The 15543-nt window shown below is 50.6% G+C and overlaps 1 protein-coding gene across 5 annotated transcripts in view; it reads right to left on the minus strand.

Moving 5' to 3' along the window:
- The window catches only part of CASZ1 (castor zinc finger 1), a 164756-nt gene that overhangs the window by 103012 nt on the left and 46201 nt on the right, over window positions 1-15543 (minus strand). For 2 of the 5 annotated variants that reach the window (XM_042032201.1, XM_042032197.1), the window contains exon 2: window positions 3418-3503. The exons of 2 other annotated variants lie outside the window; for them this stretch is intronic. In XM_042032201.1, the coding sequence (XP_041888135.1) occupies window positions 3418-3421 (4 nt within the window). In that variant the 5' untranslated portion in view covers window positions 3422-3503. The remainder of the gene's footprint in view (window positions 1-3417; window positions 3504-15543) is intronic. One more of the 5 variants, XM_042032198.1, reaches the window with a different exon arrangement.

Genomic DNA, 15543 nt, shown 5'->3' on the forward strand with positions numbered 1-15543 from the left:
CTTCAGGCTGTTCATAACACTGTGCACAAAGATAAGGATGAGCACCATCTCTCTGCAGACTTCCTAGGTAGACACTGGTCATCACCACTGGCCACTTCCCTGCACCTATCCCCTCGTGCCTGTAAGCATCTGTAACATAAGTGCTCTCACTTTTCCAGCCTCCTTCCACGTGTGTCACCCTGGGCTCTCCTGCAAGGCCAGAGGACAAGCCTCAGCCAGTGCCCAGCTGTAGTGGTTTCATCCCTGCCTGCAGATGGTTTAATGAGGAGGCTGTGGCACTCAAGCCACCATCACAGCACGGAGATCCCAGTGCCATAGCGTACATCCTGCTGCTCCGTCCAGCATGGCACAGGCCTTCCCCAGGGCATTCAGCTCAGGGAAGAGCCCCATCCTTCCCCTCTGGCCCCCCGAGCCGCTGCTGACTGGCTGAACTCCTGCTCTCTGACCCCCAAGTGGAGCAGTACTTCATTAACCTGGGCTGACAGGTCAGTGAGCGCAGCCCCTTCCTACCACAGCCCCTGCTCGGGCACAGCTCAGCCAGGGAGAACGTGACACCAGCTCATTAGAACAAATTATTACTCTATAACCCCTGCTGCAATGTCCCTTAATATGTCTATTTAGCAAGAGACAAGTCCTGGTGGGCTCCTCGGCATTAAAACAACCTCACAAATCACCAGAGGCACAAGCATCATGATCTCTGCTTCTGGGGGTGGAGAGAGGGTGGCTGTTCCTTGGATGGGTGCTGCAGGGGCACAGAGTCCTGGGCTATTCCCCTGCTGCAAAATGACGCTCCAGATATTGATGGGAGATGTTCTGCAGGCAGGGAGTTGCCATCTGGCTGTGGCTCACTGTGCTGCCAAACGTGCCCAAGCTTCAGCACAACAAAGTGTTGTTCCCTCACTGAAGTCCACTGAGGAAGTGTTCTGGGATGCCCGTTCAAACCATTGGGCCTGTTTTCCTCTGCCTTATCCCTGCCTAACTCTGCCCTCAGCACTACCATCAGTGTCATGTTCCACGTTAGACCTACAAGACAGAAATGTTTCCCTGTGATATATATGAAATCAGAGCCTGGCTTTCCAAATCCATCTACAACACGAACCATACCTACTCACTCCTTCAGGTTAACCAGCAAAGCCAAAGAACAAGTTTGGAAGCTGACACTGCTGGCAGGCACTGTGTGCTGTCTCCCCATGCAAGGCCATGCTAAATTTTGGGGGATAAACCCACTGCACACGAAAGCAGTTGGCTCACACCTTTGCAAGGAGGGCTGTCAGCTTTCTAGGACTAATCCAGAAATTAAAGAACTGCCGTAGTTTTGGGCACAGCGAGTGAGATATCACAGGCGAAGACAGAAATGCGGGCAAATGTCAGAGGAAGGCTGCTACTAAACAGGAGCAGGGAGCATGAGGAAATCAACCTCCAACCTGACCTTTAGAAGAGGGAAAAGGGAGAAATAAAACAGTGATTCATATAACAGAGAGAAGTGGCAGCAGTGCCAGGCAGGAGACAGTGAGGAAGAAAAGTAATGGAAAGAATAGAAGAAAGTGTGAAAAGTGTGTGATGCTGGGCACAGAGAAGGGCAGGATGAAAGCAAACGAATGGAGAAATGAGGGACCTGAGAGAAACAGAGAGAGGGAGGGTGGGAGGAAAAGGAGGAGAAAAGAGCAAGAACAGCCATGCAGCGAGGAGCACGCGGGCAAGGCAGAGCGCTGTAACCAGGGTTGTGAAGCATGAAAAGGGAAGAATCTGCCTGTTCCTTTCAGCACTTGGAGCATGGCGCTCAGTGGTGACCTACACTGTGCCCGGCTGTGATCACGTTTTCAGGGCCACTGCCTGCCGATCCCAAACAATGATGAGGAGCCTTTGAAGTCAGAGAAAGAAGCCGCAATGTGAACTGGGGGACTTTTTTTTCCCCCCTTTTTTCCCCCTCCATTTTTTTAAGGGCCGGGGAAAGAAGGGAGGAAAAGGAAGGCCTGAAGTGGTGGGGGAAGGTTGGGGGAGAGGTTGCAAGGACAGAATGGAGAGTTGCTCTCGGTGGGGTGCCCCGAAACGAGAGAGACAAAAAGAAAACAAACAGTTTATGAGTAGGGCACATGCTGCCTGTGTCTGCATGCCCCACACTGCTGGCCCCCCATGCTCCCAGGGAGGCTTCTGTTCCCCAGCAATGATGGATGGACGCATAGGGCCATTCAGGCCTGCCATGTTACAGCAGCAGTATTTACATAACACTGGCCTTCCACCGGTCACCTCTGACACTGCCAAGCCCAGCTTGGGGCCCCCTCCCACCCCAGCCAGCCTGGGCCCCTCTGATGCTGCTCAGACTCAGTCCATAAGCTCCCCAAAACTGGGCATCAAGGGTCCCCACTGCTGCAGTGATGCTCTAAGCGCACACACCGCAGTGAGTGCTCCTGGCACCTCTGAGTAATGTCTCACAGGGCAGAGCACTTTGCACCCTCCCCACGGCCTGTCCTGCCCTCAGACCTGTCTTGGTGCCTGGGGATGGAGGGGAGCAATGCAAGAGGCCAGCTGCGTCTGGTGATGCAGGGGGTACAGAGCAGAGACATGGGGAGAGAGTGGGAACCCTTCAGGTGACACACAAGGAACTTCATGGTCCTCCTGGGGCCAGGAATAAAAGCCAGGGACAGCAGGAACTGCCTCAGTGTGGCAAGGACTTCTCAGCAACCGTTATCTGAAGTGGCAGAGGGAGTGTCTTATCCAGCACATGGAGAGAAGGCATTTAAGAGACAAAATCATCTTCCATTTCCCTGGACTCTAGACCTCTAACTCTTACCAGGCATAGACTAAGTGACCATCCATGTCTAGGAGTCTGTGAAGCTTTCTTCTAAGACAGACCATGAGGGTCTAGGTAAAGGGAAAACCCAGGAAAGTCTGGGTTCTGCTGGAGGCACAGAGCTGCTTCCACACTACCACCATGGTTCTGCAGTCTGAATAGATAAAAATGTTGCAGAAGAGGAGAAGAACATGCACATCACCATCTGAATTATGTGAACTGAGCTCAGCAAAACTTCACAGTAGATGGAGACTGCACCCTATTCAGTGAAAGGACCTTACATCCATCTCCCCCAGCACGCATGGATAAAGATAAAGCAGTTCCCTTTCACCAAAATCCTTACACGCTTTTTTAGCTGTAACGATAGAGGCAGCAGAGAAGATAATTGAGGAAAACCCTCAGTGACAAAACCAGGTGCCCAGAACAACTGGTGTACAAAGATGAAGACAGGATTAGGACACACATATGCCATGTCTGCACTGGACCTTCTTCTGTTTCCATCTCTCTTTATGAGTAACAACAGTCCAACCCCAGAAATTCTAGGGCAGACACAGCCACAGTGAGCAGGCCATAAGTGTGAGAGAGGCACAGAGGAAAAGAGAACGCAGGAGGGCATAGTGACATACCCATTGCAGTCTGAAGTCTCTCCTACCTTTCGGAGATTTCAAGGCCTGGTTTCTTGCCTCGATTTTAGCTCTAAATTCACTTCATTCTGGAGTGAGAAAAGAAAGGATCCAGTTAACACACAGGGCACACCTGAGTAAGAGCCAAGACTCATAAAAGCTGGGTAAGAACACGGGACATTCACACTCCACAAGGGAAAAAATTGCTTTCCTGCTCCTGGCTGTACCCCACGGTGCCATGCACCCCATGGCACTTCTCTGTGCAAGAGGCTCCTAATAAGAGTTGGGAATAATTTCACAGAGAGAGCAGCTATTACTGGCCTGAATCCTGCTCCCTAGGTACCAGAGACAGACCTTGTGCTGGTCTGCTCCATACTTTGTCCATGCATCTAAGGCTGCGTTCTGCTCCACGTCAAATTTTTCCCTTCCCAATCTTCAAATTTCCTCTGTTGACCCCTTCTTCCCAGAGGTTCACCTGTGGGCTAATGCTGAGGCTTCCCTTGCACACCTTGTGGGTCACAAGCTGATGGGGTGCAGGACTGGGTCACATGTCACTGAACCCTCTTATCCATTCATCTGTGCATTTTCCACCCAGGAGAATGCAGAGAGTGAGGAGGAAGGAGAAAAGGGACAGGGGAAAAAAAGTCACAGCAAAACACATGAAAAGTAAATTGAATTATTTAAAACCATATGTTCCAAAAATGTGACAGAGCATAAAAGCCGTGCCATGAGACTTCTGGAGGGGGTTATTCTGTGCAGGCAGGGTGGGAGGAGAGCTCACGGCTGGGGGAGGACTGCTCTGCAGTCAGACAGGGACCTCCCTCTCCCAGAGCCCGGAGGTGGCCATGAGCACAGGGTGGCTTCATGCACAGTGGCAAGGGCACCTGGCCCATTCCTGTACCTGTGTTTCGCAGCCCTGCCAAAACAGCTCTCACAACTGCCCAGGGTGGCAGTAGAATGACAAACTGTCCCAAGGTCACAACACAGTGTGCCCATGGTTGAATCCAGGAGCCCCAGCTGTCCACGCCACACACCGGCTCTCCACATGCTCCCTTCTCCAGGTGCAGCAGTGTGTGCCACCACTCAGCCCTTCTGGGACCCTCTTGGGTCCCTTGTAGGGCAAAAGTGAGAGGGATTCAGGGGTCTCTGTGCTGCTGCCATGGCTCACCCCTGTGTTGCGGGGCCCTGGTGCTCTGTGCATGTGGACGGCCTCCTCCTGTCACTCTGCCACTGCCAAAGATAGATGCCACGTGTTGGCTGGGACCCAGAGCAAGAAGGAGCTGGTGAGATATTCCAGATGGATGGATGGACAGGAGAATGGAGCCCCTTGGGTGAGGAAGGTGCATTACCAGCCTGGCTCCTTCTTTTCCCACTCAAATCTTGATGCTAAAAAGGCTGGGGGCATGGCTGGAGTAACAGCTCCCCGACTTGAGGTGCTTCTCCCACCCTGGCACCCTCGGTCCTTCTGGCATCCCTTCTTCCACCTTTTTCTTCCCTTTGTTCTCCCTTTCTTCCTCGCTCTTTCCACTGCTTTCTCTGCTACTCTGTCACACTGTTTTTTCTCTCCCACTCTTTTGTTCTCTCCCTCTTTCCCAAGCTTTCTGCCCGTGACTCTCTGCCTTCCTGCCTTCATTCCCTCACCCCTGTGCATGATCAATTCTTGGGTTTGGGTTTTTAATTGTTTTTTTTTTTACTCCTCTTCTTTTGGCCTCAGCTTATCAATGATGCAAGAGGAATAACGCCAATTTACTTAGAATGTGTAATCCCCAAATCAGATTGGGGGATTGTATGAGGCAATATGACCTTGCATATGTCTCCATTAAAGCCAGCCAGGCCTCCTCTTGTATTCTGTGTTCCCAGTACATATTTAGACAGATAACGCTAATTGTACTTGACATGTCCTCTTAAGGATGGACTCTTCCCTCCCCCAGCTCTGCTTCCCTGCCTGACAATGTGCCAGAGCCGAGCCCGCTCACTCGCAGTGTGGCACAGCACAGCACCTGTGGGAAAGGCCGAGTGGGCGTCTGGCATGGCCCTCACACCCAGCCCCACTGCGGGCCAGCCTCCAGCACCACACTGCTCCGTATGGGAAGGGGGCCAGAGAGGACAAGGAGCAGGGGAGGGCTGCTGGGACACAGTTAATCTGAGATTACACACTGTTACTGTGTCAATTGTGGCTTCCCCAGGAAAAAAGCCTTCAGACAAAGAGAGGAGACTTGCCCACCATGAACATCTTTGAAGTCTCCCTCCTTTCCAGTGATGGGCTTCTACCCCCCACCTCTTAGCTCCCACATCTGCTTTGGGTAAATATTTGTATTTGGCTACTGGACCCCAGATCCAGCTTCTAGGGAACATCATTGTAAAATCATAAAGTCCTAGAATGGTTTGGGTTGGAAGGCACCTTTAAAGGTCATATAGTCCAACTCCTCCGCCATAGGTAGGGACACCTTACACTAGACTGGGTTGCTCCAAGCTCCGTCCAGCCTAGCCTTCAACACTTCCAGGGATGGGGCAGCCACAGCTTCTCTAGGCAACCTGCGCGAGGGTCTCACTACCCTCGCCATAACAATTTTCCTCCTTATATCTAGGCTAAATTGTCCCTCTTTTAGTTTAAAACCATCACCCCTTGTCCAGTCACTATAGGCCCTGCTAAAAAGATTGTCCCCATCTTTCTTGTGAGCCCCCCTGAAGAAGCACTGAAAAGCTGCCTCTTCCCTGTGCCTGCCATTCATCGCTGCTCCAGAGCAGACATGCAGGATGCAGGAGGAGGAGGAGGGGAGCTTATTCCAAGGAAACCAATGGATCCAAACTCTTTGCCAAAGTGGACTCAGTTTTTTTTTTTCCCCCTTGACACAACATCCTAATTCGACTTTTTCAGTATCTTTCCTTCAACAACCTTTTTTCCTTCCTCCCCTTCCTACCCGGCAACTGCGCATTTATTAATTCATGAGGCACTAATTAGTTCTTTGTTTAATTTTGTGTTAAACAGACTGACCGGAATGATAACGACTTGCAGCGTTGCATTACGGTCCCCAACCGCCCCTGTTTTCTGACAACAAGGGAGCGCAGTGAGACTGGCGTGATGAACCCCAATTCCCACTCCAGTTGCACTTCATTAAGTCAAAATGTGACAAGAAGCTTAGAGAGCAACTTTCAGATCGGATCGCACATAACAATTGGGCAGGAAACTTTCCAAGGGGGAAGCGGGAGAGGCACTCACAGTGAAGGCTGGCACCGCATGCAATCCCCTGGCGTGCCTGCCTTAAAGGAGCCAGCTCAGGCTGTCCAGGCAGGAGTCAGGGCATTTGCTGGCAGCAGCGAGTGCCAGAGGAGGAAGAGGAAAGGAAGGGCAGCAAGACAAGCCAAAGGCAGCACAGGGCAGGACAGGAGGCATCATGGGCTCTCCTTGTTTCCTTTGCAATGATGGGTTATGTTGGCAGCCTGTGGGATGGGTTGTGTTGAGAACCATGGAGCCCAGGTGGGATAATCCCTCAGTGGGTCACTTCATGAGCTTTAAGGACATCTTCAGGCACCTTCAACACCATGCCTCAGTTTCCTCCCTGTAGCTCTACAATGAAACATTTGGTGATCCTCAGCTGCTCTTCAGTTGTCAAGAACTACATGATTATCATGGAGCCCCTAAACTGCAAAGGGAGAGGGTGAATCCTGGCAGCCACATTGCTAAAATTAGAAGGGAAGAGACAGCTCTGACACTAGGGAGAGGGATGGCCCCTCTCCTGGAGAGGAAGCTGTGCCTTCCTTCAACTTTGTACAGCACCTGACACTCCAGTGGCACTACCAGGTTTTGAAAGCATCCTGATCAGTACAGCAACAGCAATAAATTCGATAAAACTGCAAAGCAAGCAGATGCCGAGCCCTCTGCACTCAGCCCTACAGGTGGGAATCCAGCCACCCCAGCACTGCCCATCCCCAAGCTCTGATGACTACCACGAGCGTCACTAGCAGTTATGGCTATGGCTACAGGGTTTGGGTGTGTGGTCACCTGTCCATCCTAGACCAAGCATCACCTGGCAAAAAACACCTGAGCATGATTTAGTCCTAGACACAGGTCAACACAGGGCTGAGAAGCAGTTGACACAGCCTAGGTCATGACCAGCTGGATCTGTCCCAGCCCTTCTGTCACACAAGGGTGTTCGGTGTGTGGCCATCTCCTTGAGCCCCTTCTGGTTCACTGAAGGGCAGTGAGATGCAAACAGGAAAGTGGAAAGGGTCTTAAAACACCACCTGAGAGGGGGTAGGGTGTGAAAAAGAAAAGGAGACTATCCAAGTCCACAGAACATGGAAGTTTTGTCACAAATCAAACATATCTTCTGCTACTGTAGAGACATCTGCTGTGGGAATAAACCAAGATCACCTAAAAGTGAAATGGGCTGCGAGGTCTCAATGACTTTTGTAGCAAATATTTTTCCCACACTTCTCCTATCCCTCTCTCTCTTCCCTTAGGATAGGAAGACTCATCCCTAGCCTTGCTCTGCAGAGGCCCAAAGCTCAACTAATGGGCAAAACACTAGCAAAGCAATGTGAGGGTCTATGAGAGTGCAGTCAGGGTCGGGGAGGGACATGAGAGCTGTGAGGGAGTGCACGGCCACACGTCCTGGGCAGCGCAGGGGCAGGGGCAGGGGAGGGAGCTCTGTGACTGAAGCCTCTGAGCCCCACGGGAGACCTGCCAGCTCCAGTCTCTATATGCATTATCAGTGTTTTCACCTGAGTGAGCTATAATCATTCCAGTCTTTGGGAAAGAGGCCAGGTTGCAGCAAGGTAGCACAGCATGGTGTTTGCCAGTACACTCACAGATGAACAACACGCAGATCTGAGAGCAGACGTGTTTGCGCTGGCTTCCATCTTTCATGAATCTGGAATGCAGCAGGGACCTCTGTGACTGACAAAAAGGCCGTTCCTCCATGACAGAAATCCCAGGAAGACACCACATCCCTCTGATTTCACTTCTATATGTGCTCTGGATCCCATAAAAAGGCGTATGTACATATTAACACTCAGTTGGGAGGGTTGGACTGGTGTCCAGTAATGGCAAATCACCCATTTAACACCTGAAACAAGGAGAACTGAGAGAGTCCAGGATTCCTGGGGACAAGAAACACACCATGCTGCCACCAGCCCAACAAACCTTCCTGGTTTTGCAGAGGGGCTGGAATATTCTGGCTGCTCTATAGATCCAGTTGAGCAGTCTCACCCAGCTATCATCTCCTGCCAATCTTGGACTGCTCAGCTGAAAAGGCCTGGGCTGAAGGAGAGGGAAACTTGCGTTATTTCCCATTTCTTCCTTTTTTGGCTGCTATTACAAGGCAACACCAGCAGCGCAGCACAAACCAACTCCATCCCCAGTTGGATGCCAGTGCTCCCAGCAAAGCTTTATGCTGAAAATTCACAAGAATCCCAAATAGGTCATAGTCTACCCCTTCTTCCTAAAAAAACACACTGAAATGTCCTAGACTCTATCCCCAATCCTCTTTAACCAGGAAAACTCTCCTCCCAGGATTATGGGCCCATTGCCCCCCTTTTCTTTTCCCCTCCATCTGGCTGGGAGCAGCCTGGGACCAAGTGCTCTTCCCAGCCCTGGGAGAACTCTGCAGTTTCTCTCTCATAAAAAAGAAAAATGGGAGCTATAAAAAAGGCAAAGAAAAGCAAAGCAAAGGGAAATCACTGCAAAGGAGGAAAAGAGCAAAGCCCCCCCTTCTCTGCCCACCCCAACCCCATTACCTGCCTTTAGCACTGGGTAGAGCTGCCGGCTTTGCTGTTCCCTGGGAGATCCTGCCCTGCCTCCCACCCTGTCCCCTCTGTTCAAACCTGTTGAGCAGAGCCCAGCTCAATAAAGGTGATCATGCAAAAAGGAGGAGGAAGACCAGCACTGGGCAGTAGGAAAGGGACACAGATCATTCCAGAGGTAAGCCTGCAGCTTAGTGCCCACTGGCCACCTTGGGAATGCTGGAGCCAGGCAAAGGACAGAGGACCAGGGACAGCATCCACTGCCAGTCCCAGCCTCCCAGCACAGATGGCACCAAGGACCTGGGAAGGCCCCAGACCCCCACCTTGCAGCACTGCCACAGCACAGCCCAGCAGAGCAGGAGGGGAGTGCCAAGGGGGGATCCCAAGGAGTTCACCTCCCACCACGGCATCTGTAAAGCATAGCAGTCCCCAAACTTGGCATTTGGCAGCCCTGGGCTGGCTCCTGCTAATTTGCTGTCAGGCTGCCTAAGCAAACCAATTAAAGCTAATCATTAATTATAAAAAAGAGAGAAAGAAAAAGACCCTGCACAAATGAAGAACTGAAAAGGGCGTGGGGAAAAGAAGGACAGGAGGGAGCAGAGTGAGAGAAGAGAGCTTGAGAAAGGGACTGGGGGGAAGAAAAGGGTTTTAAAATCCAAGCTGCAGAGCCTGGGAGGCAGCCAGCCAGAAGGGCAAGTGGTTTCCTAGGGCAGGGTGGGGAGAGGCAAAGATGAGGGAGTCGGGGAGGACCCAAAGAAAAAGCGACAGTGCCCAGGATTCTGTGGCACACGCTGAGCCAAGGCACCGACACAGCCACGAGGCTGGCTCCACACTCCCTCCATCCCGGCCCCAGCAGGGCCCTGCCATGGCCAGGGCAGCATGAGCTGCATTGACAGAGGAGTGGGCACCTGCCAGCCTCCAGAGACACGGCAGAGGAGGAGGAGCGTGTAGGAGAGCAGAGCGAGTGAGGAGGCCAGAGCCAGGGGTGTGCACCGGGACTGGGGAGCGCTGTCCCTCCACGCCAGGGCTACCGGCTCTTCCTGAGCAAAATGTCTTAAGTGGGGATGAAAAATGGGTCATTTATGAAAAGCCCCTGATTATGCAGATTCGGCTGGGGCCCTGGCTCCGTCGCCGTCGCTCCCGCTGGCTCCCCACAAGCTCCGGTGGCAGAGAACCCCGGCAGCTGTCGGCGCAGCCCCCGCCGCCGCCTCCCCCGCGCCGCCGTTTTGTTCCCCGGCCCCGCACACACGCCCGCTTCCCAACGCCCCTTTTGAAGAGCCTCAGGCTCACGTCGGCCTGGCGGATGGCGGAGAGGTGGGGGCAGTGCCATGGAAACGGGCTCTTTCCTGGGGAAACGCGGTGCTGGCCCCCCTCCTCGTCCCGGGTGCCCCCTTTGAGGAGCTGTCAGGACCCTGAGTGAGTGTCACACGACCCAAGGACCAGGCGTGACCAAGCCTATTTTCTGCCTCAAATTTGATTGATTAAAAAACTTTTTAGGAAAACCATGTTAAAAGACAAAAAACAAAACAAAACAAAAAAAAAAAAAAAAAAAACAAAAAAACCCCAAAAAACCACCACCACCACCAACAAAAAAGAGGAAAGAAAAAATTAAACAGAAGGGGACAAGGGGATGGGGGAAAAGGGAAAGGCCTCAGTGCTAAGTTTCCCTGGCAATAGCACCAGGGGACAAGTGTCAGAGGCATATAAACAGCATAACCAGGCCGAAAATAAAGGTCAAAGGAAGCATGAAACTTAACACAACAGTGATTAAGATAATGATGAAGCAGGGGACCCTAGAAAAAACCAAGTGTGACATACAGAAACATGCACACAGAAATGCTCCAAGTGATGGCCCAAGAGACCTGGTACATGGGAAGAGGTGACAGGGCTTGTGAGGCCCTGGGGGTACCTGGACAAGAGTGGAAGTGGAGAAAAAAACAAAGTGGAGGATTTGAGAAGTCTGTGATATCCCCCCAGGCTCATTGCTATAGGTCAAGCCTGCCAAAACAAGCCCCAGAGCCAAGAGGTCCCTCCCATAACACAGACACTCTGTCCCAGCCAAGCCATGCTTGAATTTGCAACCAAATTCCTCAAAAGAGTTTCCCTGACACTGGGAGGAGAGCCCGAGTGTGTGTGAATCACAGAGGCCCTGCTGACACCAATGCTGGCTCAGGATCTGGCTCCTTGCCCTTAAGCAACTGGTATAAAAAGCCTCAGAGATGCCAAGATGGGCGGATTCTGGTCAGGTCTCCCTGCCCACCTCCTCCCCCTTGCCAAGGCTAATTCTGCAGAGAAAAGCCCAGAAAGGCTGAAGGACTCTGAATACACGTCCAAGAATGTCATACCCTTCAGCATTTCCCTACTCCATCTCCAAACCTCCAGGATGATCTCACATTTTTGGAGCCCAGCTTACAACTTGCAGTTTCCTGGGACCGGCTGTGTTACTCTCGCCAAGAGGTAGCAAAGAAACTGCAAATTCTTTGCCAGATTCTCCCTCTGTGAGTTCGGGACTTTAAAGCTTGTGTAATATGAAGTGCAGAAGCACAAAAGGTTCTCCGCTTTTTCTGTACCACTTTCCCATTGGGAATAACTCTCATTCCCTAGAAAATGTCCCTGTTCTGCCTTTTCTGGCATATCAGAGTCCTGGCAGAGTTGCCTCTAGGGATTCAGTGGAACAGGGAGATGCCTGGGCTTCCTTGTCCCTTGCACTTGGCCTCCAGGGAGGCGACTACATTTCACTTGTTTCCTTATGTTTGCACAGCTCAGATTCTGAGAGAATGCTGGACAGAAAAGGTTGTTCTTCTTCCTGCCAAGTATCTTGGGGAAAATAAGTTTTTAGTTGAAAATTTTCTTCCATGTAGTGTTCATCATGAAGAAAACAAAGAAATGTTTTCACAAAAAGGCTGACAAAGTGCTACATGTATGTTTATCCCCACACACTCTGAATTTCACTTGGTCAGAAGGCTGTTTTCCATCAAATACATTTCAATGCAAAATTTCCAGCATCATATTCATGTGTCTCCACCCTCCCCCATCATTGATATTCATGGTCTTTTGTAAAGAATGATTCAATTAAACCACTGATGTTCCTCACTAAGAGTCTGAACAGTGAGAGGAACTCCTCAAAAGTAGTGCCAGGCCAGGCTTTGTTCAAGTATCGACCAAAGATGTGCAGGTTAGAGGGGCTGGACACCACCACCTCACACTCCCAGAAAAACTGCTATGGAAGAAAAACTAAAATCACTGCTCTGATCCCTGACATTACTGGCTGAAAAATGGGATTTGAAAAATAATAATGGAAAACAAGGTCTTTTAATTTAATTTTTGAGCCATTATGGTTCATGTTTGCATTCTTTTTTTTTTTCCCTTGGTAATTAGAAGAGAGAGAAATGTGATTAAAAACTAAAAAAAAAAAAAAACCAACCAAAAAAACCCAAAAAAAACAAACCAACCCCAAACAAACAGTGAAAGCTGAGATTCTCAGGTGTCCAGGAACTGGACATGTGTCCATGGACTTGAAGGCAAAACACCAAATGCCCTCAGGCACAGGGTAAACAGAAGGGTTGGCAATTTTATTTTTTGGTTAATGCTTTTATGAAATGTACAGAAAGTCAAAGATGCAAAAGATACTTGAAAAGTTATACTTTAAAGGTATTCTGTAAAGGTTTCCCCCCCTCCACATTGGTAACAATGATTTAACACCTGCTCAGGTGTGTGCACAGCCCTGAGATGGGGTGAGAAACTAGTGCTGGGGTCACGTGTGCAAAATTGTATTAGAAGTTAAAATCCCCTCAATGACAGAGCTGGTTCATTTCTACTTTTTGCAAGGAAAACCAACCCCATCTCTCCAAACCAACAGTGGAACTTTGAGATTTTCTGTCCAGATGTTGGATTACTGTTCAGCAGTACGACAACCACTTTTATCAAGATATTTTTTGCATTTTTCAATGAAAATAATACTCTGCATTCTCAAAAGCTTTGTGAGCAAGTATCTGTTTCACTTTCTAATATGCTTAAACTGATTTCTCTTGTTCAGAAAGAAAACACAGCAACTTTGGCAATTAAACTGGAAGACAAAAGGAACATGCCACATCCAAAAATGACCTGGAGTGAAGGCGTAGATGATTTTCCAGCAGCACACACTCCCTCCCCTCTCCTGGCAGCCACAGCTCAGCAAAGGAGCAACTTTCCCTGGCTGCTGCTCTGTGGGGCAGCACCATTTGGTCCCCTCTGGCACAGAGAACCCAGCCAGTGCCCATGGTGTGCCAGAGGGCTCCGGGTATCCAGGCAATGGGCTCATAGGGAACATACCCTGACACCCGTGTGGCCCTGTTCATGCAGGACCCAATAATCACACACACCTTGCAAACATGTGTGGAGCACACAAAACTCCCTAGCCATGGCCGAGGAACTGTCAGGAGAACACAAGCAAAAGCTGCTTCTTGACAGCGAGTCATTTATATTTTAGCTTCGTTCCATTATCCTAACGAATCCTTCATCAGCAGATGCAATATTAACAGCAGAAAATCAGCTCATTACATCCGGGGGGATTTCATCAAGATGACAATCATATATGCAGCTACCCGAGCCTGGAGAGGACACGGCTCCTGTTATTTAGTTATCCTGGTTTCATCTTAGAGGCTTTTTCCTTCTTTTTTTTTACCTTTTGGGGGAACAGGGGTTGGTAGTTGAAGGGGAGAGTGTCCCAAACAACCACCAGACCCCAGAGCTTTTAGGATGCTGGTCCATAGACAGATCCACTCAGCTGGGAAATGCTCCAGCCCATCCACAGGAGCAGCATATTGCTGAAAGCACAAAAACCCCCCTCACAAAATCTGCACCCTCTATAGATCCAAGGGCATTTCTCTGTGAAGTTCTGACTCAAGGAGGGGGTTTGCATCCTATACAGCTCCTGCCTTGTGTCCAGGAACATCTGAAGTGGCTGTTCTGCTTCTGCTCCAGGCAGGACTCCCCCCTTCATGCTCCAAAGGGTCTCTCTCTGCAGTGTCCCCACAGGGATAAGACACATTTAGAGAGTCTGAGATTTTGTGATGAACTTCCCAGGCAAGGAGCGAAAGAGTCAGTCTAGATGAGTTGAAGATGAGGAGAATGGAGTAGCAGGGAGAGTTAAAGGATGAATTCAGACGATTGTGGGGCTACTTACTCTCCTGACTTGCCTAGGGAGCACTAAACAGCACAGCTGAGGCAGCCAGAGCAGGTTGTCAGGGCACCTTTAGGTTCTGCACTAGAATTTATCTGAAATAATCCACAGATCATCTTGTGCAACATCAGGGTGAAAACTCTGAGTCTTTTTTCTTCCCCCATATACTCTTGATTTAAAATTAGGGAAATGGGCACACACATTTCAGGGTTACTTCTGTTTTTCATAGTTATTCCAGGCACTACAGGCTGAGAATTCCTGCAGCAAAAAGGCTGTCTTGGTGCCCTCTGCTCAGCATCAGAGCAGCCAGATGAGGGGCTGAGGGAGCAGCACCCCATGCCTGTGCGCTGCATCAGACACACCAACAGCTCCCCGAGCAACCCAGCGCAGGGCACAGAGCGCTTCCAAGGCTGCCAAAAAACCAGCAACACTGCAAAGCTTGTTCCTCGCTGCCTGCACAGCTGCGGCCTGGCTGATACTGCCTGAAAATTACCTTCCTGCTCTGTCTCCCCTGTTAAGGGTCTTCCTCAACAACAGCAGCCCAAGAAGTCCTTGGCAGCCCCAGTCTGAAGAGTCACTGCCTGCAGCTTCAGACCTCCTCCCTGCGTACTGAGGAGCTTTTCTGCCCATCTGAGATTCCGTGGAGGAACAAACATCTCCTGCCGAGTTCTCACTCACATATGGTGGGTGCCTTGGCCACCACATGCAACAAAAGCCTGGTGATTTCAGCTGGAGAGCAACCTGGCTTTCAGGACTTCCTCTCCATCAGGGGCTGAAGCTGGAGAGACCGGTATGGAATTCAACACAGATCACTCATGGCAGATCCCAGCTTCTGGACAAGCCTCTCTGCTGCTCAGCCTCAACTACCCAACACAGCTAAAAGGAAGAAGTTGAGCTCATCTCCTCCAGCTCAGAGGGGGCTGGGGTGGGCATTTCACATTTTCCCAGCAGGGCTGGATTTCTGCACAGCAAGGAATATGTTCCTGGGATGTCAACTCCAATCTCTACTGTGCTCTGACAGATTTAAGCTCCAGTTTGTCCGACAACATCCCAAAGTGTAAGAAACTGGGGGCAGACTCTCTAATTAGGCTGTAGGACAAAGGCCCAGTCTGACCCTGTCACTTCCACTTACTCTTGCTGTCCATCTTGCTCCCCCCACCCTCTCGGCAGCCTCCCTGCCCACCCTGGGCTGCCCTCCCTTCCCTAACACAGCTGGGCTAATC

This window comes from Corvus kubaryi, unplaced genomic scaffold, assembly GCF_017639235.1.
Source record: "Corvus kubaryi isolate FWS band 111438036 unplaced genomic scaffold, C.kubaryi_AGA036_p1.0 37352, whole genome shotgun sequence".
Taxonomy (NCBI): domain Eukaryota; kingdom Metazoa; phylum Chordata; class Aves; order Passeriformes; family Corvidae; genus Corvus; species Corvus kubaryi.